Source organism: Pristis pectinata, chromosome 7, assembly GCF_009764475.1.
Source record: "Pristis pectinata isolate sPriPec2 chromosome 7, sPriPec2.1.pri, whole genome shotgun sequence".
In the NCBI taxonomy this organism is placed as follows: Eukaryota; Metazoa; Chordata; class Chondrichthyes; order Rhinopristiformes; family Pristidae; genus Pristis; species Pristis pectinata.
In genome coordinates this window covers 41,841,502-41,866,813 of record NC_067411.1, presented here as the reverse complement: position 1 = coordinate 41,866,813, position 25,312 = coordinate 41,841,502, and the positions used below count along the sequence as shown (strand labels likewise).

The 25,312-nt window shown below is 43.2% G+C and overlaps 1 protein-coding gene across 1 annotated transcript in view; it reads right to left on the bottom strand.

Annotated features, from left to right (window-relative positions):
• Positions 1 to 25,312, bottom strand: part of musk (muscle, skeletal, receptor tyrosine kinase) — a 132,248-nt gene that overhangs the window by 61,032 nt on the left and 45,904 nt on the right. The window contains exons 6-9 of the mRNA XM_052020110.1: positions 19,333 to 19,457; positions 17,963 to 18,122; positions 5,577 to 5,583; positions 975 to 1,238 (exon numbers count right to left, since the gene is read on the bottom strand). Of these exons, the coding sequence (XP_051876070.1) occupies positions 975 to 1,238; positions 5,577 to 5,583; positions 17,963 to 18,122; positions 19,333 to 19,457 (556 nt within the window). The remainder of the gene's footprint in view (positions 1 to 974; positions 1,239 to 5,576; positions 5,584 to 17,962; positions 18,123 to 19,332; positions 19,458 to 25,312) is intronic.

The window sequence follows — 25,312 nt, the reverse complement described above, 5'->3', positions numbered from 1 at the left end:
AACAGAAATTAGAAGGATGACTAGTTACTGTACATTTCTTGGCCTTTACTGAGGGAGTCACATTAGCTGGAGGATCACCCTGTTCTTCCATCAACAGCCAACCTTAACCACAATGTCAGACAAGAATATGTGTTCAGGTTCTGAAATGGTACTTGTTTGACTCATGGAGAGCTCGAACGAATGAGTGTGTACTGGAGGAGATCCAATCTGGCGTTTTGCCTCACTGGATGTAAATGTCAGCCCTGATTCTGTGGGTCACACTCTCATCTCTTAAACCATCAGCTTGTGGATCAAGCCCTGCTCCAACATTTAACTATAATATCGAACCAGGGGAATGCTGGACATTTAGAGACCTTGCCTTTTGTGTGAGACTTTCAGAGCAAGTACCCACCTGCTCTCTCAGCTGGAAGTGAGAGATAGCGTGACATTGTGTTGAAGAGGTACTGGGGAACTATTCCCTTATACCCGGACAAATACTAATCTCTCCAGAAAAATCACTGGAAGAATGATTGGGTCATTTCTGCGTGGGAGTTAGTGGGGTCATGGTCTGCACGAGGTGGCCTTTGCTACCTCACAAACAAACTTTAAGAAAGGTACTTCATTGTGTATAAAGTGTTTGGTCCTCCTGAGCTCATGAAACACGCACAAGCTTGTACTCCTTTTAAATCAAAGTTTTCAAATTTGCAAAACATAGAGAATGTGGCTGCTTGATACTTCACTTCAAGAATATAGTAAGTTAATTATTAATTTATTTAAGGGTCCCATTAGCCCACTTATCTTAAATGTATTAATTCCTATCATACTATAAGAAATACCCAAGGAATGTCATTTGCTAATATTGGTAACAGTCACATAGAATTAGATTTTAAGGAGGTTATTCGGCCCATCGTACTTGTGCTCTCCAACCAGTTCCTTTCACCTGTTCTTTCTCCTGAAACTTCCCAGGTAATTAAACAGCCCTGTGACAAACTTACCGGCACACAGGTTTGGGAGTAGGTCCCAGCCCTGAAGGATTACAGTCCTGGTAAGTGAAGTGGCAGAGTAATGACTCAGCGGCTGGTTTGCACAGCAAGCTCACACCATCCAACTCTGTCCATGTGCTCCTGGCCATCATCTCTTGAGTGCCCTCGGCATCTGCGTAAGAAGAGTTGAAGAAAACCAGCTTGCCCTTTCCCAGGAGACCTTGACATACCTCACCACGGTATGTGCTGCAATAGCCCAAGTCACCTTTGTACAATCTGAAATCAGAAACAGAGACGTTCATTGAAATAAAGAGGACAAAAGCTTGGGAAAGATTCTGGGCTGGACTCAGCAGCTGTAATAACATGGAAATCACTGGCATTTATCATTATCATTCCATGAAACCAACAGCAACTTTGGGATTTCTGTGCATGTGCAGTTTAACTTCCAAAGCTGCCCTCAGTGACATATTCAGTGCACCTTCATGGGTAGACCCATTCACGGCTTCACCACAATCAAGGGAAATCACTAAAACTGGCATAAATCCAAGCTCCTTATGAACTATATGTCTGTGAAATACGCTAAGTATGTTACTCATAGTTATGTGAGATCTAAGTGAGTTTTTAATGGCATTCTCAGCCATAGTTTCTGCTTAGCAAACTATCAGCCTCTGAAAAAAAATGTAAGTGGATTGCAATGCCTTCCCATGGTTAATTCAAAATACTAGATATTTTAATTTTTTAGAAAACATTTGCCTGATTTTTCAATTTCCAGAACCATATATGAATGTTCCAATCTTTATTTAGCACTGCGCAATATTTAAGAAGTTAATATAAAGTTACCACCTCAGTGTGTTCCGTGTGAGAAATTTTCAGTGTAATCGGATAATCAGCCACCTTGATGACATCACTTCTTGAAATGAGGCCTGACAGCAGCAGGTGTTGGGATAGGGTAAGGTCTTGCCACAGGTAATGCTGCATCTTTGTAAGGAGTTTTACCCGAGATCAGCAATGAGCAGCATTGTTGTTCTGCTAAACACTGTTCTCTCTCTCTCTTTCTCTCTCTCACACACACACACACTCTCTCTCTCGCTCACTCACTCTTGCTCTCTCTTGCTCTCTCTCTCTCTGTAGCTCTCTGTAACTCTCTGTAACTCTCTGTAACTCTCTGCAACTCTCTCTCTCTCTCTCTCTCTCAGTTTAGTACCTTCCTGAATTGTCCAAACCCAGAGCATCCATAGTATCTTTGAACACATTCTCTTTTTCTAATATTACACTTTCTTATGACATAGAAGAGGGCCATTCAGCCTGTTGAGTCTATGCCATTTTACAGGGCCATCCCATCAATCCCATTCCCTCACTCATATCCCTGTAACCTATTCTCTTTCACGTGCCCATGAACTCCCCCCGATTTTCCCATTACCCACCTACACTGGGAGTAACTTACAGTGGTCTATTACCCCATAGCACATCTCTGGGATGTGGGAGGAAATCAGAGCATGCAGAGGAAACCCACATAGTGATTGAGAGAACTGCAAACTTCACACAGAGAGCACCCAAGGTCTGGATTGAGCCCATGTCGCTGGAGCTGTGTGGCAGCCGCACTAACTGCTGCGCCATTATGCCGCTCCTTTCAGGCATGTACACCCGCTTCCCCTTCACTCTTACCCTGAATAAAACCTTTAAATATAGTTCTTTAAATTTTCTTTATATAACTTTTAGAAATTACTGTGCTCAAATTTTTAGAAGTTTATATACTAAAATAAGCATTCCAGCAGTAAAAATGACTGTGTCCTTAGAAAATCAGGGAACCTGCATAATCTAACTCACTAGATAGAAAAGAGACTATCTGAGGGACAAAGCATTAACCACAGCTGTCACAAAGCATCAGAGACTGGCACCAAGGCTAAAGAATTAGCTAAGCAGTATAAATGTTAAAGTGAGATGTCATATGGATTTTAATATTTAGACTGTATCTGTCTCAATGTCATCAGTGATGTAAGTAAATATGCAAAATCATCTTAAAGATTTATAACACAGAAACAATTAGGGTAGGATTGTAACCAAGAGACATACACTTAAAGGAATTGACAAAAGACTGCCAGGATTGAAGAGATTTTTACTCAGTGAGTTGCCATTACCTAGAATGACTGACTGTAAAGGTGAGGGAAGCAGATCTAATCAAAACTTTCAAACGGGAATTGAATATATAATTACCAAAGCAACAAGTTACATTTATAAAACATCTTTGATTTAGTTAAATGTCCCAATGTGATTCTCAGGGGTGTTAGATTCCATACCCATTAAAGAGATATTAGGACGGGTAATCAAAAAAGTTAATGAGCCTCATAAAGGATGAGAGAGCTTGAGACGCAGCATGTGTTCAGAGGCAGAATGTCCTTCTCTTGTTCCTGTATATGTTCCTGTTTTGGAGTAGGTCATTTGTTACAAACTGAAGCAGCCTTGCTTTGATTTCTTGTGAGATTTCATTGATCTATCTATCTTGAGTTAGGCAGAAGGCCTGAAGGAACTGGGAAGAAATGCTTCAAACAGGGTTTTTTTTTGCCACTTAAACCAGAATTTCCACTAATCTCCCCAACAAAAATCTCCCTGTAAACTTGTAAGCATCAGTGTTCTTTCCCCTGCTTTTTAGATGTTCATAGATCTGTGGTGTATTTCTTGAAGTTTCTGTTTGCATTTAACACTTATTTATTATGTTGGAACTATAAATAGGATACCGGAGACAGATTTCAGCTTTTACTACCTGGGGAGGAGGAGTACACTAATGGAGTACATTTCCCTTCTTTTCCAGTATCCTGTGTAAATTTCATTCCATTTAAACCCATTAAATTACAGTTCAGGTAATAACACTGCGAATGAATCTCAAACCCAATAACCATATACTTATAACCAAGATTTAAATTTGGACATCAAACCTGAAAAAGGAGATATTTGAATAAGTGACTGAAACCTTGGTTAAAGAGTTGCATTTTAAGAGAGCCTTGGAGGATGAGAGAGAAAGGTAGGGAAAGACAGAGATGTGGGGCTTCAGGAGCTGAAGGCAGGAGCGCCAGTGGCAAACCAATTATATTCAGTAACATGCATGAGGCCAGAACTGGAGGAGTGAAGAAATCTTTGGTGTTGGAGGGCTGTGGGAGTTCATGGATAGGGAGAGTATGGGGTGAGTGGGTGTGTCTCATGCACCTAATAGCACTTAAAAATAAAACAGCTTCTTAACATTTAACAAGCATCTAGACAATCACCAAGGCATAGTAGGCTACGGACCAAGTGCTGGTAAAGGGGATTGGTAGAGATAGGTACTTGATAGTCAGCAAGGACATAGTGGATCAAAGGGCCTGTTTTTGTGCTGTATGACTCTATAATTCTAACTGCTGGGGATCAAAATTCTGTCTGTCTTGGGGTTAAAATGCATTCACTCCTCCTCAGGGAATGGGAAATCTAATTCTGCTGCATTGTCACCCAAGTGTAAAGAGTACAGAAGAGATTTACGAGGATGTTGCCAGGACTCAAGGGACTGAGTTATAGAAAGAGGTTGAGCAGACTAGAACTTTATTCCTTGGAGTGTAGGAGACTCAGGGGTGACCTTATAGAGATGTATAAAACCATGAGGGGCATAGATAGGGTGAATGCACACAGTCTATTTCCCAGGGTTGGGGAATCAAGAACTAGAGCACATAAGTTTAAGGTAAGAAGGGAGAGATTTAAGGAACCTGAGGGGCAACTTTTTCACCCGGAGGGCTGTCCATATATGGAATGAACTGCCAGAGGAAATGGTTGAGGCAGGTACATTAACAACATTTAAAATACATTTGGACAAGTACATGGATAGGAAAGGTTTAGAGGGATATGGGCCTAACACGGGCAAATGGGACCAGCTTAGATGGTATCTGGGTTGGCATGGACCGGCTGCACTGAAGGGCCTGTTTCGGTGCTGTATGACTCTATGACTCCAAGCCGGGTTCTACCCTTGCACGGCATGCAGCCTTGGCAAGCAGACATCGATATGCATGCTACATGCGGAGATTGTAACCTTACAGCTAACTGAAGGGAGGCAAAGAGTGCGTGCTGGCTGGAAACAGCTGAAGCTGTTGTCCTCTCATGGTCTCAGCATTTCCTGGCCTGGCAGTAACCTCTACTGCTAAACTGCAACAAGAACAAAATAAAGCATCCGGCTGCTGGCTCGAAGCCCAACTCCTTGATTTAATTCCACTTAAGGATGATATTTATTTTACTTTAGCCAATCCTAGATAATAAATGTAGCCAATAAAAACATTTGTGTCAAAAGTGAAGCCATCTGATCGTTGGGCTTGATGACAATGAGAGCCACAGATAGACAATCTTCACCTTCTCAAGCAGGGACATTCTTCCCAGCATGCAGTGTTGCTAAACTTTTGACCCTCTAGAGTTTGCTTGTGTGAATTAAAAGCCATCAGCTCGTTTCAGGTTTAAATTGTTGATCATAGGTTCCTTTGGCAAACGCCACATTTGACAGATTGGTTACCCTCTGTGTTAACACAAAGCATTCACACTCAGGCGAAGTGGCAGAGCTGCTCAGGAAATTAAAGTGACTCTTTCAGAACAACTCAAAACTCTTACCTCCATTCTACTGGGAAGTATCAGGTTGCATTGGAGACCCGGTGTAGTGTATCCAAGAAAGAGAGAAAGAAGAAAAACATTAGGCTTCTATCCATTAATGACAAATGCTCAGTGTTTGAGTGTGAGATCTTGTACCCCTGCACTTTTCAGATTGTGTCTGTGTGTTTGTGTGTGTGTGTTTATTAGACTGCACAGTGATCTTTATGGATCTGTATGTGGGCATGTGTGTGAGCTGTGTTACACTGCACCTTGTTCCTGTGTGTGTGTGTGTGTGTGTGTGTGTGTGTGTGTGTGTGTGTGTGTGTGTGTGTGTGTGTGTGTGTGTGTGTGTGTGTGTGCTGTGCCATAATCCATTCAGATCTCTGATTATATGAATGCGTGTGTGCGTATACAACCGTGCAAGAGTGGGCGTGTGCATGTGGCTTAGGGGCCCTAGCTAGGGTTGGACAGGTCTACAGGTAACTAAACAATGTGACTAAGCATCAGATTTTCCGAAGTTGCTCGGAGATGATTGGCAGTCAGACCTGCAATATCCCACCACATCCTTAAATGTAGATGGGGTGGGAAGTACTTCCAGGCAGTGCTTAACTGGAACTTGCAATTAAGCTCTGCCTGATGACATGACTGAAAGCAGCAATCTAAGCAGTAAACAATGATAATACAATTGTATTATCATTGTTTACTGCTCCAGTGAAGGCAGTCAAGACGCTTGTACCACAAGCATTTCAACAAAAAGACCTGGAAGTACTTGATGGCATGATTGATGTTTGAAACCATTATATTTTTCAGCAGAGATCTCTGAAAATAGTCATCAGATCCTCAAGACTCTGATGTTGATTGCATATTTATTTGCTTGCTTCACTGATTATTGGGTGAACATATAACATTGAAAATAGAACAATACAGCACAGGAGCAGGCTCTTTGGCCCACAATGTCTGTGCCGACCATGACACTAATCTAAACTAATCCCATCTACCTGCACATGTTCTATATCCCACTATGCCTTGTCTATTCACGTTCCTCCCTAAATGCCTCTTAAACATTGTAACCACATCTGCTTCCACCACCCCCCTTGCCAGTATCTTCCAGGCACCTACCGCTTTCTGTGTAAAAAAATTGCCTTGCAAATCTCCTTTAAACTTTCCCCCTCTCACCTTAAACCTATGCCCTCTAGTATTTGACATTTCCACCCTGGGATACCTACCATCTCTATGCCTCTCATAATCTTATATACTTCAATCAAGTTGCCCTCCTGATGCTCCAGAGAAAACAATCCAAGTTTGTCCAACCTCTCCTTATAGCTAATATTCTCCAATCCAGGCAACATCCTGGTAAACCTCTTCTGCATCCTCTCCAAAGCCTCCACATCCTTCCTATAGTGTGGTGACCAGAACTGCACAGAATACTCCAAATGTGGCCTAAGTTTTATAGATGTCTTCCCAGCATTTGTACTCAGTGCCCCAACCAAAGTAGGCAAGTATACCTTATGGTTTCTTTACCACACTAACCACTTGTGTTGCCACTTTCAGGAAACTATGGACTTGCACCCCAAGATTCCTCTGTACATCTATGCTTCTAAAAGTCCTGCCATTCACTGCATACTTTTCTCTTATATTTGACCTCCCAAAATGCAACACCTCACACTTGTCCAGATTAAGCTCCATCTGCCATTTCTCTGCCCAAATTTCCTATATCTATATCCTGTTGTATCCTTTGACAACTTTCCTCACTATCCACAACACCACCAATTCCCTGTGCTAAGTTCCAATTACCTGTGGCTGGAGATTCCCCTCCCGCTAACACCCACCCATCCCTCTACCTATCCCCCCACTCACTTCCCCCGCCACACCTCACCGTTGTCCCACCATTGCTCGTCAGTGGTAAAACTGCACTACGCTCTCCCTAGTTTTTCTAAGCGTTAAAAGAGCCGATGCCACAGTTCAGGATGAAAGGCAGATTTTAAAATATTTCCCTGTTCAGAAACATTTAAAGAAAATAAGTCAAATGCTTTCTGAATTAAATTTTCACAGGTCTATTCTCTTCCTGAATGGCATTTTGAATAAAAATTAGCTGTTGCTCCCAACTCTGATTTCAGTTATCAATCATCACAATTCCAAATCACTGCCTCCGCACTGGCTTCCTAGCATCACCATTCAGGTCAGCCACAGCTCAGTGGGTAGTATTCTTGTTTATGAGTCTGTAGGTTCAAATCCTACTCTAAAGACTTGAGTACACTAATTTGAGTAAGGAAATGCTATACTGTACTCTCTTTGGTAAGGAAATGGAAGCCCTGTTTTCTCCAGTGAACCCCACTGGGCTACTTCACAAAATAACAGGAACATTATCTCCCATATCCTGGTCAACAGTTACCCCTCAACTGACTTCATTTAAATAGATTATACGGTCTTATTGCTTTTCTCTTTATGGCAGCTTGCTATGCACAAATTGACTGCTGTGTCCTGCATTTTGGCAACTGCTTACAATTTAAAAACTTACTCCAATGACTGCAAAGCACTTTAATGCTTCCTGGAGCTGTGAACGGTGCTATACAGATGCAAACTAGATTTTTGTTTGAATGGTCAATAACTTCAGGAGGCATAATGTACACTGACTGGAGATTTACTTGCTGTAGAAAGAGCTCTCAGTTTTCTTTTGCAGGGATTGGCTCAGCTGCCAGGATACGAATATTTCTTCACACAGCCTGTCATTTCTGACACAGTGCACCCACAGCAGTAAGATCCTACTCACTCTGAATGCACTGAATCCTGGTTGAAATGGGAACTTGAAAAAGAACAACTTTGTTCCAATTAACCACAAAAATTCTGCCTCCAACTTTTGGTTTAAAGAATAAATCCTGATCTGATTTATAGCCCAGATTTTAGTCAGCACTCACAATTCTCTGTGCTTTGGTTAAAGGATTCTTTCTTTTAAAATCTCCCCACATTCAAAGGCCATTTCAGTGCATCTGCTGCCCAGCTGGGAATTCTGGTTGGTGGCAAATCAATTCGTCATTGGGATACCATTCCTTGAAATAGTTTATAGCCCACATGACTGTGTGCTTGCTGAAATTTACCAAACCAATCCCAAAATAGTTCTTAGAATGGGGAAGGTTAAGAGGAGATTTAAAAGGACTGTTCAATGTTAATTGACCATTTCATAACTCTTAATAACCATAGCTGTGATAAACATTTATAAAAAGGCTTGCCTTCATATAGCAGGCTTTCTACAGGTGCTGAAGCAAGTTCAAAGCCAAAGAGGTAGTTCTGAGTCTTATCAGTGTTGTAATATAGGAAACACAGAAGATAATTCTTCCATTGCAAACGCTCTGAAGCGACAAAGAGATAATAACCAGATTACCTGTTTTAAAAACATGTAAAGAAGGATAAACAAACAATCTGCTGGAAGAACTCAATGGGTCAGGCAGTATCTATGGGAGGAAAGGAATTGTCGATGTTTCAGGTCGAAACCCTGCAATCTTCCAGCTGATTGTTTGTTGCTCCAGATTCCAGCATCTGCAGTCTCGTGTTTCTCTTGGAGGATAAATATTGGTCAGATCAGCAGGCATACTTTCCAGATCTTCAGAGGTTCATGGAAGTTCCGTCTGTATCCTGAGCAATATTTATTCCATAATCAATATCAATAAAACAGGTTATCTGGCTGTAGTTACCTTACTGTTTATGGGAGCTTGTTGTGCACCAGTTGGCTGCTGCATGTTCCACAATACAACAATGACTACATTTCAATAAGTACTTCATTGACTGTAGGGTACTCTGGGATGGTCTGAAAAGTGAAAGAAAATTTGATGCTTTTTTTAACCACCCAGAGATCAGGAATTTTTTTGTTTTATGTAGTGAGTTGTTCTGATTGAATATGAAAGGGCAGCAGAGGCAGATTCAGTAGTGGCTTTCAAAATGGAATTGGATAAATAGTTGGGGAAATATAGACTGTGTTTGAGTAATTGGCAGCTCTTTCAGAGGACCAGCATAGACACAGTGGGCTGAACAGCCTTCACCAATGATTAGTTCAATGATACATTTCTCTGGATAAGCTCTGGAGTATTAGCAACAGAGGCTAACTTATTTCAGTGTATATTTCAGAAAGGGCGCAAATATTTTCAGGTTATTTACATGTGTGTCCTTGCTTTGTCAGAACCTGAAACTGCCAGTGAATCTTTCAATGTACATGTTAACTTGCTCCAGAATTTCTTTGGCAGTGAAATCTCTTAATTTTTCAACCATCTCTTACTGCTTTAACTAATTCCTAGGGTCTTCTACAACTATCACAACATATCAAGTGGTGACATTCAGCACAGTTTGTTGTTGTCTGTCTTACTCTGCTCTTAGATCAAGAGCTTCACAAAGGTTCTGGCCCAGCTCAGCTGTCTGCTCGGGTGAATGGAGAATGCTGTGTGCAATGAAAAATAAAAACAATGAGGGTGAGTAAAATCAATTTTAAAGATGAGAAGCAATCAAGGAAAGAGAGGGCTGAGGGCTGAGCCAGCAGAGGTCTTTAAAATCATGAAGGGTTGAATTTTGATGAGGCAGAAACAGAGATACTGTTTGGTAGGGAAGATGTTTCTGCATGTAGGAGATGCCAGGATTCAGGGCATTACATGTAAAATGATCACTAATAAATCCACTAGGAAACTCAGGAGAACCTTCTTCAGCCCCAGAGAGCAGAGAGAATGTGGAGATGGTTCCCACAGGATGAGGTGAATAGAAGTGATGCTTTTCAGGGGAAGCCGGATAAACAAGGGAGATAAGGGTATGTTGCTGGGGTGAGATGAAGAGAAGTGGGAGGAAGTTCACACAGAGCATAATCAGCAGCATGAATCAAATGGGCTGCTTCTGTGCTTGCATGTAAAGTGAGGCAAGGTACGATAAGTGGATCTCTATTGCCAGAGCTTCTTTGGCTGAATAATGCTCATGATATGACTTACAATAGAATTAATACAAACCTCTAAGTTGCCAAGGCAGTTCTGAATCATCTTACTAATACTTAAGACAAAATGTTCCAGAGCTTTATTGTGATCTTATCAATGTCATTGTTTAAGGTCATTATAGAGTTGATGAATTAAAGCAGAGATCACCTTGTGTTCTCTGTCCTTCGCTCGCACAGCCGTTGACAGCTGTTGGAGCTGTATGTTCGACAGCAAGTGTTAGCAGTGGGGCCATGTACAGTTCAGCTGCTGCAAGGACTGAACCTGGAATCAAACATTTGGTGAAAGGAAAAAAAATGCTTTTGTTTTGTCTGGCGTCAGGTGGCTCCTCAAAATCAATGCCAGATGCTGCAGAATTTTCATTCAGACTTATGCTGCCTGATCTATGTTGCTTACTTTGGAAAGCAAATGGTTTGGCCTGCTTCCATTCAACAATGCCAGTCTACTATGTGAATCAGAAGGGTTCAGTGCTAAACACCACCTCACGATTATCCCAACCATAAGCTCCCTTTGAAAACACCTTGGACTGCTCCAAGGTCACTGTGGGTACAAGTTCAGAAAAAGGTTATCACTGCTATAGCACCCTTCACCATATCCCCAAATGCTTTGTAATCAATGGAGTGCCTTTAGCATGTAGTCTCAGCTGTAACGTAAGAATTGCTGTGGTCTGTTTGCGCACAGCCAGCTTCAACAAACAACAGTGTGACAATGATCAGAAAATCTGTCCTCACTTATGTTGTTGACTCAGAGATAAGTATTAGCAACAAGAGACATATTTCTTCATCATACAGGTGACTCCCACGTTATGGCTGTTCAGGTGATGGAAGTTCCCTCTTAGTGAATTCACAAATCACTAGCCAAGAATTTGATATATGTAATAAAATTTGCACCATAGAAAGCATCCTATCTGGATGCATCACGGCTTGGTACAGCAACTGCTCTGCCCAGGACCGCAAGAATCTGCAGAGAGTTGTGGACATAGCCCAGCACGTCATGGAAACCAGCCTCCCCTCCTTGGACTCTCACTGCCTTGGCGAAGCAGCCAGCATAATCAAAGACACCACCCACCCGAGTCATTTTCTCTTCTCTCCTCTTCCTGAGGGCACGTACCACCATGCTTAAGGACAGTTTCTATCGCACTGTGATAGGACTGTTGAACGCTTCCCTTATACGATGAGATGGACTCTGACCTCACAATCTACCTTGTTGTGACCTTGCACCTTATTGCACTGCACTTTCTCTGCAGCTGTGACACTTTACTCTGTACTGTTATTGTTTTTACCTGTACTACCTTAATCCACTCTGTATTAATTCAATGTAACTGCACTGTGTAATGAATTGACCTGTACGATTGGTATGCAGGACAAGTTTTTCACTGTACCTCAGTACAAGTGACAATAATAAACAAATACCAATACCAATAAACACAATATGCTAAAGGAACAACAAATTTTGTTGATTTTTTTTTAGTCACTCAATACTGTGGGGCAATAGGATTTGGATATGACATCACCGTGTTGATTGAGTTGGTAGTCACAGCCAAGCCCCTCCTTTGCCACACTCTCTTCAGTCCGAGGACATGTGAACAGACATGTCAGAGTGCAGCGCTGCCGCTCTCTTCATCTGCAAGGCGTTTCCTCTGCCCCACTGCACTGTGAGGGACTGCAGCAGCCATGGCCCCCTCCTTAAAGTGATCCCTCGGCCTTTACTCCACTTACACTGTCACCACACTTTAACCCATTATCCCCTAAACTCCTTCTACGCCACCTTTCTTCCATGAACCCCAATCCTTGAATCCCAACCCTCTCCTTGATAGCCCCACGTTTTAAACCCTTTCCTAATCCAGGAGCCTTGCGTGTCAGAGAAAACACCTCACAGATGAAAAGCGTGGCAGTGTTGCACTCTGAGATGTCTGTTCACTTTCCTCGGAGTGGAAATGACATGGCAAAGAAGGCACTCGGCTGTGACTGTCAACTCAATCGACACGGTGACGTTATATCCAGATCTTATTGCCCCACAGAATTGAGGGACTAAGAATAAAAATTAACAAAATTTGTTGTTTGTTTCTTATGAGCCTTGTCCATCCCTTGAGTCTAATGTCGGCCTCAGCTGTTAAATAATGGCAGTCAGTTACTTTGTCATCACTGATAAAATGGCTTAATATGAGAGAAAAACATCCCACAGGAATACATCTCTGCTTATTACACGGAACTCAATGGGAAAAAGGAGTTCACGTTACAGAAAATCATGATATGGTCAGTTCTCTAGGAGTGAAAGCCCTCGTAACACAGGGGTTACCTGTAGTGCTGCACAAGATATTTATGTACACCAGGAAAAATCTTGGTTTAATGTTTCATTCAGCAGTCGGCAGCTTCAACAATGCAGCACTTGCAGTCCTGCACTGAGTGTCCACCTGGACACTGGCTTATGAGCGTTGGGAGTGAGACTAGAACCCTAACCTTTTGGCACAGATGCAGGAGTGCACCACAGCCTCGGGCAGCAGCTCATTGGCACATCTCCACCACCACTATGGGAAGTGTGACTGAATGTATCTACCTGCACTGCACTTTTTCTGCAATTGTAACTGTAACACTATATTCTGCATTCTGTTATTATTTTTTCCCTTGTGCTATCTCAATGTTTTGAAATAATCACTATGGATGGCATGAAAAACAAAGTTTTTCACTGTACTTCAGTACATGTGACAATAATAAACAAATTACCAATTAAACTGGACACTAACCAGTGCTGCAAATTTCCAACAACTTCAAACTCCACAGACTCCCAAGTGCACCAAGTACAGGACTTGATAAAATCTGGAGCTCAGTCCCACAGGGAGTGGCTGAGACAAATAGAGATTCAATTGGGGAGAAGCTGGATAAAGAGTTGGGGGGATTCAGTGGTGGTAATTGCCATTGAATGTCGGGGGTGATAGCTGGATTTTGTCTGGTTGGATATCATCATTGCCTGGCACTTGGGTCAAATGTCCTGCTTTGGTGCTGCAAATAACATAAAACAGAAATTCCAATTCTGCTGGTATTTTGCTACAAGACACAAGGTACAGAGTGCCTGTTGTTGGTGACTCCAGACATTAGTCTGACTTCAAAGTCAGCAATGAGATACTTGCTGACCAGTTTATTCTGCACGAATCATGCTAAGTTGCAACCTTTGTGGCTCACTTAGTAGGCTCCCACTCTAGGTTAGAAGGACCGTGGCTTTCTCCAGAAACTTCAGTGCATTAATCTCTGCCAATTTATCAGCGTGAATGCTTGGCTATCCAAGGCCACCGCCTTCCAAAGAGTGGCCTCAGAGATCCCACAAGGCTTTGTTTAAAGAGGAGCAGCTGAGATGTCCAGTCTGTTGTTTAATATTCCATCATCAATCACGAGCACAGGATATTTCAGTGGTGAATGCGCAAACTTGCTAAATGCTAATTTGCTGCTCTGTTCTTCCTGTGCTGCTATGGCGACTACTTTTCAAAAACACATTAACTGTGAAGCCACTTAGCACATCCTGAAGTGGTGAAAGGCACAACCTTGACATGAGCTTTTATTGACAGTTCCTGGAGGTTCAGACCCAGACTTGGCTTGTCTGTTTGAGGCTGGCAGTGGATGTGAAGGAACACCAGCCTTTAAGGTCCTCAGTTTAGAGGAAAATATTCTGAGATCTTCTATGGATTTATAAGAGGTTCTTCTAAAAAAAAATTAAATTCTTACAACGTAGGCAAGGCCAGCATTTATTCCCCATCCATTATTCCTCTTGGCAAGTTGACGATGAGCTGGCTTCCCAAACCGGTGCTCACTATGTGGTACAGGCTCTCCCACAGTGTTGCCAGGTCGGGGTTAGAGTTCCAGGATGTAGACCCAGCAATGATGAAGGAACAACAATCTGTCTCTAAGTCAGGATCCTGGCATGGGGAGGGGAGGAGGTGGTGTTTTCATGCACATGTCGCCCTTGTCTGTCTAAGTGGTTGGGATCACAGATTTGACAGGTGCTGTTGAAAGACTTGGGAAGTGGCCACAGTGCACATAACATTTATCATATTATGTTATATTTATGACCCCTAATATTGGACTCAGCCCACAAGCGACACATTTCTCTTTCTCATTAAACCTTTGTATAACTTTAAAGAACAACATCAGGTCACCTGTCAGCCTTCTCATCTCTGAAGAGCCTAGGCCTGCCCAGGGTTTCTTCTTACTTGGCCCCATCTTATTTCTGGTATCATCACTGTGTATCTTGTTCTTTGTACCATTGTCACCACAGGTCTGGAGGTTGCCCACATGTGGCTCCACATTGGTCAGACAAATTATGGGCCTGGTCTGTGCATGAACTGGCCTGCATCTCCCACTTGCCTCCCATGGTATGCTCCCAGCTGCGTGTTACCTTTTGCGGCTGCTCGTCTTCTAGTGTCCTCGAGCCCTCTCTGCTGGGGCTATCCTAGGAAGCAGAGACTTCAGAGAGGGGCAACTAGGCCCTATGGGATGCAAGCTGAGTCCCCGCCTAACTGCCCCACTTTCAAGTCACTGGACAGTTTGTGCTATCAAACAACTCTGATGATCAGAAACATTTAGAAACAGTTGAAATAAAATTAAATGATTTAAAAATTAAAAATAACTTTCAAGAAATTGTAAAATTAAAAACTAATAAATGCATTTAAAATAAAAGGAAAAAAAAACTACTTAGCCTCGCATGTCAGTTTACTGGAGTTTGGAGATCTAGGTGTGTCAGCATGGCTGGTGTAAAGTTGATGGGTCAGGTATGAGGTTTATCCAGCCAGCCAGCTCAGGGCAATTAGGAACTGCCCCAACACTGAGTCCAAAGGTACTGCAAGAGGAGCCAGCGTCTGACCTCCAACACATTACATTCCTGCATTCTGCAATACTGACACACATGCAGCTGACCAGTGTTCCTGGCAAAACTGTCGACCAGCCATCAGTACGATCAGATTCGATGCGTGAATTTGTTCATTGGAAATCTAGAGGCAAGAGTTTGTACACACGCTAGGGTTTCTTCCTTTTTAATACCTCTTGTAAGAAGACTGTCAAAGTCTTCTTCAATTCTCCAGAACAGAAGGGAGCCATTTTGTCCATCATGCCTACAGCAGTCTTTGAAGCCTATTCGATCTTTTGTTTTATAGAAACATATCAGTCTCAGATTTAAGTTAGCAATTGGTATCAGTTGCCAATTTGCAAAAAAATGTTTCAAACTTTAACACCCCTCTGTGGGTGGAAGTGCTTTCTAACTTCACACTTGAAAAGTCTGGCTCTAGATACCATGCCCCTTCTCTCTAGACTCCCCAACCAGGAGAAATAGTTTCTCTCCATCTACCCTACCAGTCCCCCTTATTATCTTGAAAACTTAATTTTCTTATTCAATCTTTCCAGCTGGGTTTTACCACTCCTTCTGGTATTTATGCTTATGGTTATGTCAGGCTAATTTTATTAAGGTAATGAGAAGGACACTGGCTGCTGTTATTATTATTGTTATGTAATGTTGATGCATTTCATTTTAAGTACACTGTGTGTGTATTTCCTCTCTAAGACTTTGTATGGTTCTGAGCATGCACAGTAGATGGGCTGTGGCAATAAAGAAGGTAGCCATCCTTTATGTTGTGCTAAGCAAGGAGTCTGTACAATTAATTACTGATGAAGGGGTTAAACCTTCTGAGTTTACAATGACAACCGAGAATAAATACAAAAAATGTAGACTGAGCCAATCTGTAGACTTTTGTGTCAATTGAAACATCTTTTCTGATTTAAGGCAAAGACTGACAAGGGTAATATCTGATCTGAGAGGTTCCCCTCATCAGGAAAACTTGAACACCTTGGAGACTGTCCAAAAGAGACCTTTAAGAAGGTGGAAGGGGCTGATAGAGTTGACATGGAGAAAGTGTTGGATTTATAAAGGACAAAACCAAGGGCCATAAGTAACTAATAAATCAGTGAGGCATTCAAGAAAATCTTGCCCACCCAGACAGAATTTATCAAATTAAAATACTATTCACAAAAAGATCCCATGGTACAATTTCAGTGAAGAACAACAGAATTCACATTGGTATCCTGGACTATGTTAATGCCCACTCAGTATCATGGAAACAGATTGTGTAGTCATTATCGCATTGCTGAAAGTGGGAACTTACTGTGAACAATTTGGATCAAATGAGTGATGACACTTCAACAGTGCTTTCTTGCTATCAAGTCTCGAAAAGAGATGTGTGAGGTGCAGTAGAAATGCAAGTCCTTTTTTTTTGCTTCTTTTCCCAAATAGACAGAATAAATTTGCAGGCTGGGTCCCAAGAAAGGATTCTATTACTGCGCAAGTTTTCCTCTTGAAACAATCATCCCTAGGTAATGGCCATTATCATGAAATGGGGCCAAACATGAGATAAGTTAAAGAAGCTGCCAGCACAATGGAAAATGGCCAGGCACATACTAGTGGGGATCTTTACCAGCTGTCTGTTCCTTCTGATTTCACAGCTGAGGACATAAACAATGCTTTGTAGCCTCCCACACATTATTATTAAGAGATTTTAATTGCCCATGGGGAGTATTGACACTGCAATATTGGCCAATGAGTTGGAAGCAAGCACAGAGGAAACAGATTCATTGAATGCTAAGCCAACTACAGTAAACAGAGTCTCCGAGTTCATAACCAACCAGTCACCAGTGTCTGATACACTCCTCTCGACCAATGTCTGACCATCTCACCCAGACAGTGACTGTCTCACCCTCTCTACCCAGACTGTCTGACTCCCTCCACATAGAGAGTGTCCGATCTTCTCCACCCAGTGTCTGTCTCTCTCCACCCAGAGCCTGACCCACTTCACCCAGTGTCCGACCCTTCCTAACCAGTGTCCGATCTTCTCCACCCAGTGTCTGTCTCTCTCCACCCAGAGCCTGACCCGCTCCACCCAGACAGTGTCTGACCCTCTCTAACCAGTGTCTGACCTAATCCACCCAGACAGCCTGACCAACTCTACCCAGACAGTGTCTGATCTTCTTCAATCAGTCAGTGTCTGATTCATTACGATCAGTTATTGTCGGACTGTTTACAATTGGCCAATGTTGCTCTAATGTGTGAATCTCTGTACCTGACCAGTACAACTCCACAACTGGTCTTATTATTAAACAAATCTCATCCATTCATCAGTGCATTCTTCCCATGCTAATAGCTGCACATTAATGGTCAATTTACAAATTCTTGCTGTGGTTGTTGTCCATTACTGCCGAGTTCTGCACAATATCCTTGGGATTTATTCCCATCTCTAGACAGAGAGTTGTGGCGAATGAAACTTTCATTTCCAATCATTCCTTCATAGTGAGGAAGATTCCTCTCCCAGGACATCCATCTGCAAGTTAGCCCTCACAGTATTTGGTGCTAACCAAATTATTCAAAGAAGTAAATGCCTGTACAGACACCCTGTGTGTAGTATTCTTGACTGACCTATGATATCCACTGTAGCAGTGGCTTTTGCTGTGGTACTTCCTTCAGTGTGTTTGTTGGTGGTCAAGCAAGTGAACAGTGAAGGTCTGGTAACATAGACCCACAGCCTAGACTCCATCATCTCTCCCTTGATACGATTCTGCATCGATCCCTTGGGGACCTGGAGAAAGCACAAAAGAAAATCTGGAGTTACACAATGCATGTTGTTCAGATTTGGAAACTGGGTGTGGAGGAGTTTTCAATATGTGTGTAAGGTTTGATAGGAGGATTTCCCTGAGAAATGTGCATCTGTGTGAAGATGATAACAGTCCTGATTACTGGTTGTAGCTTTTGCTCTGTGAAGTGCAAACTTTAATAGATTAAGTTGTTTGTGCATGAGGGAGAAAGAGCATGAGAACATGAGACTGGAGTGTGGAGTGAGAGTGTTAATGGGTGAAAGTGAATTAATGAGTGAGAGAGAGAGTAGTGGAATGATTGTGAGGGCAAGAGTATGAGAGAGAGTGAGAAAGTGAGTAAATGAGTGTTTGAGGGAGTAAGTCAGAGTGAGCAGATAATCTGGCTTTTTTAACAAAAGGCTTCAACCACATGTCCTCATCAGCCTCCCAGCCCTGATCCCACAGGAAGGAGAAAGGCCAGCTGGAACAGAGTGAGCAGTGGGATGTCAGGCAATGAAAGGCACATGTTAGGGATTTAAAGTGCCAAGTCCTCCACAGGTTTGGAGGGGTTGTGGTATTTGGAATTTAACTGCAGAAGAAGGAGTGGGGAGAAAGCTGAGATCAGAGGCAGGGTCGTCTTTCCCTGAGGTCTCCCAGTGGGCCTTGGTATTGGAGAGATGTCCTGCCATAACCCAACGAACCCTCACTCTGGCCTTCGATTATTTCCTCAATGTTTCCTCAGCATGAAACCAATATCAGAGAACTTCTCCCCTCTCTTGCCTGTGGGTAATTACTGGCTGCATAAACTACCACAATATTTTAAAAGCTAGATACAAAATCATCACACAGTATAGTCCAGGAAGAGGCAATTTGGCCCACCAAGAACTGCGGCAGCCCACTCTTTAGCTCCTTCTAGTACTCCACAATTACTTCTCCTTCAAATTTTACCCATTTCCCTTTTTAAAAAAAACAATTGGATCTGTCCCATAAATTCCTCCTGTGGAGACTTTGAACTCAATGCCTGATCCTAAAGTTCAAAAATAAAACCTTTCACCCAAGGATTTCCACATGGTATTGCTTTAATTACAGAGAAGCAAAACATTCTCATTATGTTGGTTGCAGGAGCTCAACATATACTCTCCTGCTCAAAGGATTAGAGTGATTGACAAGTGACCACCAATCACACAATTAAAAAAATGCATGATAGAGACTCACTGCTCTCCCATTCTCCAACCACTTGATGGTGGGAATCGGAAACCCGGTGGCTTTGCACTGTAGAGTCACTTCGGAACCAAAGCTGACATTTTGTGATGTGGGTGCCTTCACAATTCTTGCAGGGACTATGGGGAAAACAACAGAGACATAAAGAACATCACTCACGTTAAAGTTCTATAATTCAAACAGTGCCTGGAGGCTAGCTGGATTTATTATATGATTTCCTTGAATTTAGAGGGCAGTTTTCATTACCTCAGGATGTGTCACTTTTAGAGTATAGGCACTGTTGTAACATAGGAGATAAAGCAGACAATTTAGGAAGAGTAAGCTCCCATAAACCAGAATCTGATAATAATGCACACAGTCTGTTTTCCAGGGTTGGGGAATCAAGAACTAGAGGGCATAGGTTTAAGGTGAGAGGGGAGAAAACTAATAGGAAGCTGAGGGGCAATTTCTTCACCCAGAGGGTGGTAGTATTTGGAATGATCTCCCAGAGGAAGTGGTTGAGGCGGGTACATTAACACTTAAAAATTACTTGGACAGGTACATGGATAGGAAAGGTTTTGAGGGAAATGGGCCAAACGTGGTTAAATGGGACTAGCTTAGATGGGAATCTTGGTCAGCATGGACCAGTTGGGCAGAAGGGCCCGTGTCCCTGCTGTATGACTTTATGACTCTAATAATCATATAGTCTGTTTTAGTGAATCATTAAGATATAAATATTGCACTGTAAATAACTCTCCTGGTCTTCTTTGGAACAGCTTTATGCGGTCTTTTACATTCATCAGTCTAAGTAGACAGGGTCTCAGTTTGAAGTCTCACTCATATAGAGTCTAGGCTCCACGAACAATTCCTTAACAGCAGCATTTTGAAGTAAAGTTATTTTTCGGAATTATTTCCTCAGCTTCAGCTGGCAGGACATCTTCCCCTGTGTTCCAACACTTGGCACCAGCATGAGAAGGGATTGAATACTTGGTACAAACAGGCCTTTCTACTCTTGGATCTGCCTGCAAATTTATCCCTAACTGGCAGTGTAAGATTCAAGAAAACGCCCAAGGCTTTCTGTAGGGTTGTAATTACAATAAAGTAGAACTTTCTCATTATGGCTGATGAACGATGTCCAAGGTTGATTAGTACCCAACCCACCACCACAACAGTGCACACCCTCCACAGATGGAGGAAGTGGTAGGGATGGGTATAGTTGCATTTAAAAGACATTTGGACAGGTACATGGATAGGAAAGGTTTAGAGGGATATGGGCCAAATGCAGGAAAATGGGACTAGCTCAGCTAGGCACTTTAGTCAGCATGGACAAGTTGAGTCAAAGGGAGACAGAAGAGACTGCAGATGCTGGAACCTGGAATAACACAAAAGATACTGGAGGAATTCAGTGGGTCGAGCAGCATCTGTGGAGGGAAATGGACAGTCGACGTTTTGGGTCAAGACTCTTCATCTGGACTGAAGGGCCTGTTTCCGTGCTGTGTGACTCTATGACTTTATGCTGTGACACCATTGTGTACCATCTGTAGGGGGTAAGGAAATAACTTGCTAAGATTTCAACAGCACATTCCCAAATCCATGCTCTTTATGACCTAGGGAGAGTCAAGTCAGTGGAAAGTACAAACACTTGCATTTATCTAGTGCCTTTTACAGGTAAAATGCCTTATGCATACTCTGCTCAATGCCTTTACTTGCTAAGCGCTCTGATGTAGAAATTTGAAGCGTAGAGATCATTGTGCCCCTTGCTGACCCTTTGAATGAGCGCTTTTGCTCTTATTGTTCGTGGCCCTCATCCTCCATTTCCCATCCAAACCCCCATTCAATTTTAATTTTCAAATGAGATGGTTTCACTCTTTCAGCTGGAGACCCCCTGAACCTTGAAAATCCATGAATGGAGCAAAACCTCTTCATTTCCTCTCAACTATTTTATCCATAAGATTAAATTTATGACTTCTAGTTTTTGATCCTCCCACCAGAGGGAATATCCTTTTCTTCATTTTCATCAAAACATGATTGAGAGGTTGCTCGCTGCTAATCTAGGAACAGGGAACTAAGGCCCAATCCACTTCCAGGCCCCACTGAACTCCAAGTACATGATCCTCATCATTTCTTGTTTCAACATAATAGGGCCATAACCCATGCTTGGCATTAACTTACTCATGCTTCTTCAACTCTCACCCACTCCTTCCGTTCACTTGACCTTAATTTGGGCTTCGCAACTAACTAAGGAATTGTAATAACTGAAAGATCTGGTTTTCCAAATAACCAGGGGGCAAGAAGCACTCAGGTGTGATTCTGACTTTGAATCAGCATCTTAGAGTCATAGAATCACACAGCATGCACTTACATGTGCAGTAATCCTATGCTAATCCAATTTTATTCTCCCCACTTTCCCCTCAAATCTTCCCTTATCCTACTGCTCACATATGGGTGATTGACAATTTACAACGGCCAATTAACCTTCTAACTCGCAAGTATTGGGGATGTGGAAGGAATCGTGGAGTATTCATAGGCAATCACAAGGAGAACATCACGAAAACCAGCCTTCCCTCCATTGACTCCGTCTACACTTCCCGCTGCCTTGTGAAAGCAGTCAGCATAATCAAAGACCCTTCCCAGCCTGGTCATTCTCTCTTCTCCACCCTCCCCCCACCCCCTTCTATCAGGCAGAAGACACAAAAGTTTGAGAACACATACCACCAGGCTCAAGAACAGCTTCTATCCCGCTGTCATAAGACTCTTGAGTGGAACTCTTATATGATAAAGAACTCCTAATCTCTGAGTATACCTCGTCTTTGCCCTTGAAACTTATTTGGCTACCTGCATAGCACTTTCTCTGAAACTGTAACACTAAATTCTGCATTCTGTTATTGTTTTTAATTTTGTACTACCTCGATGTACTGATGTATGGAATGATCTGTCTGAATAGTATGCAAACAAAGCTTTTCACTGTACTAGAGAACGTTCACTGCCTGCTTTTCTCCACAGATGCTGCCTGGCCTGCTGAGTTCCTCCAGCATCATTGTGTTTTTCATTCTTCAAGCTTTTCACTGTATTTTGGTACATGTGACAATAATAAACTAATTACCAATTACATGCAAACTCCACACAGACAGCACTGGAGATCAGAACTGAACCTGGGTCACTGGAGCTGTAAGGCAGCAGCTCGACTAGCTGTGTATGAGGGTATGCATTAGAGTAAGGTGGCACAGGGAGTGGGGAGAATAGTCAAATCATTTTGGCATCAATTTCAACCTTCACCATAAATATTCTGCATACAAAGCAGAAACTGGTTCTGTTGCTGTCACTGTTCTCTAAAACTCCATCACTGTTCTGTAGTTTGGCACAACAGCAGCTATCTCAGTCTCAACAAAACTTCACCACACAATTCCGAGGGGAAAATTTGCAGTTGCTGCTGCACATCTGGGTTCATTGGCATGCTCTGGATTTGTTGATTTGTTTGTTTTTTTCCTGTTTTTTTCAGCAATGAAACAACTACTTTTTCTAAAAACTGTAGATGCTAGAAATCTGACAACAACAGAAAATGCTGGAAGTGCTCACTCAAGAGAGACTGCAGATGCTGGAAATCTGGAGCAACACATACAAAACGTTGGAGGAACTCAGCAGGTCAGGCAGCATCTATGGAGGGAAATGAACAGTCGGCATTTCAGGCTGAGACCATTCATCAGGACTGGAAAGGAAGAGGGCAGAAGCCAGAATAAAAGGGGAGGGGGAGGGGAGGAGCACAAGCCGGCAGGTGATAGGTGAGTCCAGGTGAGAGGGGGAAGGTGGGTGGGTGGGGGAGGGAGGAGGGAGGATAAAAGGGAATGATGTGAGAGGTGAGAGGTGGAAGAGGTAAAGGGCTGAAGAAGAAAGAATCTGAAAGGAGAGGACAGAAGACCATGGAATAAAGGGAAGGAGGTGGGCAGGTCATGAGGGCAGGGGAAGGGAAAGAGAAGGGATGAGGGGGCCACAAGATTGAGGGAAAACAAAGGTGGGGGGGGAAGGAAAACAGAGGGGCGTGGTTACTGGAAGTTAGAGAAATCGATGTTGATGCCATCAGGTTGGAGACTGCCAAGGTGGAACCTGCATCTGGCCTCAATGTGGCAGTAGCGGAGGCCGTGGATAGACATGTCAGTGTGGGAATGGGAAATGGAATTAAAATGGCTGGCCATTTACCGAGCACCTTTGCTCCATCCGCCGCAACAGCCAGAATCTCCCATTGGCCACCCATCCCATACCACAAGTTCTGGACATCCTGGGTTGCCCTGTGTTTACTTTCAGTTCAGAGTGGAACACAATGGGATAACACAGTTGCTGGCAATCTGTGCACATGAGTGCCTAGAGGCAGCTGGGAATGCACAATGATGTCAAATGATTTCCAGTATTTGCCTAACAAAGGTTGGCCTCCTGTACATGGTTGAGACCCGACACAGATTGGGTGACCTCTTTGTCGAGCACCTTCACTCCGTCCACTGCAACAGCCAGGATCTCCCGGTGGCCACACACTTCAATTCCACATCCCACTCCCATACTGACATGTCTATCCACGGTCTCCTCTACTGCCACGTTGAGACCAGACACAGGTTGGAGGAACAACACCTCATATTCCGCCTTGGAAGTCTCCAACCTGATGGCCTCAACATCGATTTCTCTAACTTCCTGTAACCTCACCCCTTCTTTTTCTCGCCCCCACAACTCCTTTGTCCTCCCTTATTCCTGTGGCTCCCTTCCCCCGCCTGATGACCCGCCCAACTCCTCTCCTCCCCTCCTCCGTACTTTATTCCATGGTCCACTGCCTCTCCTACCCGATTCCTTCTTCTTCAGCCCTTTGCCTCTTTTACCTATCATCTCTCAGCTTATTACATCTTCCCCCCCCCACCTAACCCCCCTACCTTCCCCCCTCACCTGAACTCACCTCTCACCTGAACTCACCTGTCCTCTGCCTGCATGTGCTCCTCCCCCTCGCCCCCACCTTCTCATTCTAGCTTCTGCCCTCTTCCTTTCCAGTCCTGATGAAGGGTCTCAGCCCGAAATGTCGACTGTTTATTTCTCTCCATGATGCTGCCTAACCTGCTGAGTTCCTCCAGCACTTTTTGTGCATAGCTCCAGATTCCAGCATCAGCAGAATTTCTTGTGTCTCCATTGTGCATAATTCTATTGTGCATACAAGCTCCACAAAGGGCACAGGCTTCAAGTACTGCAGCAAGTTCCTCACAAGAGGACTGAGGCTTGCTGTTAAAGGACCCGTGCTTACCTGGGCCATCTTCTGCCACCTTCTTTAATTTTCATCCCATGGAGATCACTGCCCATCCACCAGCCCACATCCTCCCAGCTCTGCTGGTCCTAAGGTTCCTCCCTCCCAAACTTCACCTCTTCACTCCACCCCAACTCTCAATCATCTCTCCAACCACTCTCTCGAATCCCACTTCACACCTCCCTTCCCGCCACCACAGGTTTCCCTGCAACACTCCCTTTGCACTGTAGGTCAGACACTGACACACTGCCGTAAGTGAGGCAGCCGGCAAGGATGACCTCACTAATTCTCTTGTAATCCTCACCCTCACTTTGTGGGGAGCTTACCAGCCTTCACTGTGCACATAAGAATCTGCCCACTCTGGTTTGGTGTTGAAGCATGAGGGAAATATGTTGACAGATTCTCCATCGTGCTCGATAACAAAGTGAACGAGTTGATTTCTGTTCAGTTTTTTCCACCCATTTTCTGAAGGCTCTGACTCACACAGGGTTGTGCTTCCAACTGTTTTGTAGGTCTTTAATTAAATCACTTGTGTAAGCCTTAATGATACTGGCAACTTCTCAAACCATAGTTGGGAACATGACTTACCGAGTCTGTGTATAATTGATGTCAACATATAAACCAAAAGGCTTTCACAGTCTCTGGATATCCCAAAATGCTTACAGCCAATGAAGTACTGTTGAAGTCTGCACACTATTGTAATATAGGAAGCACAATTTGCTA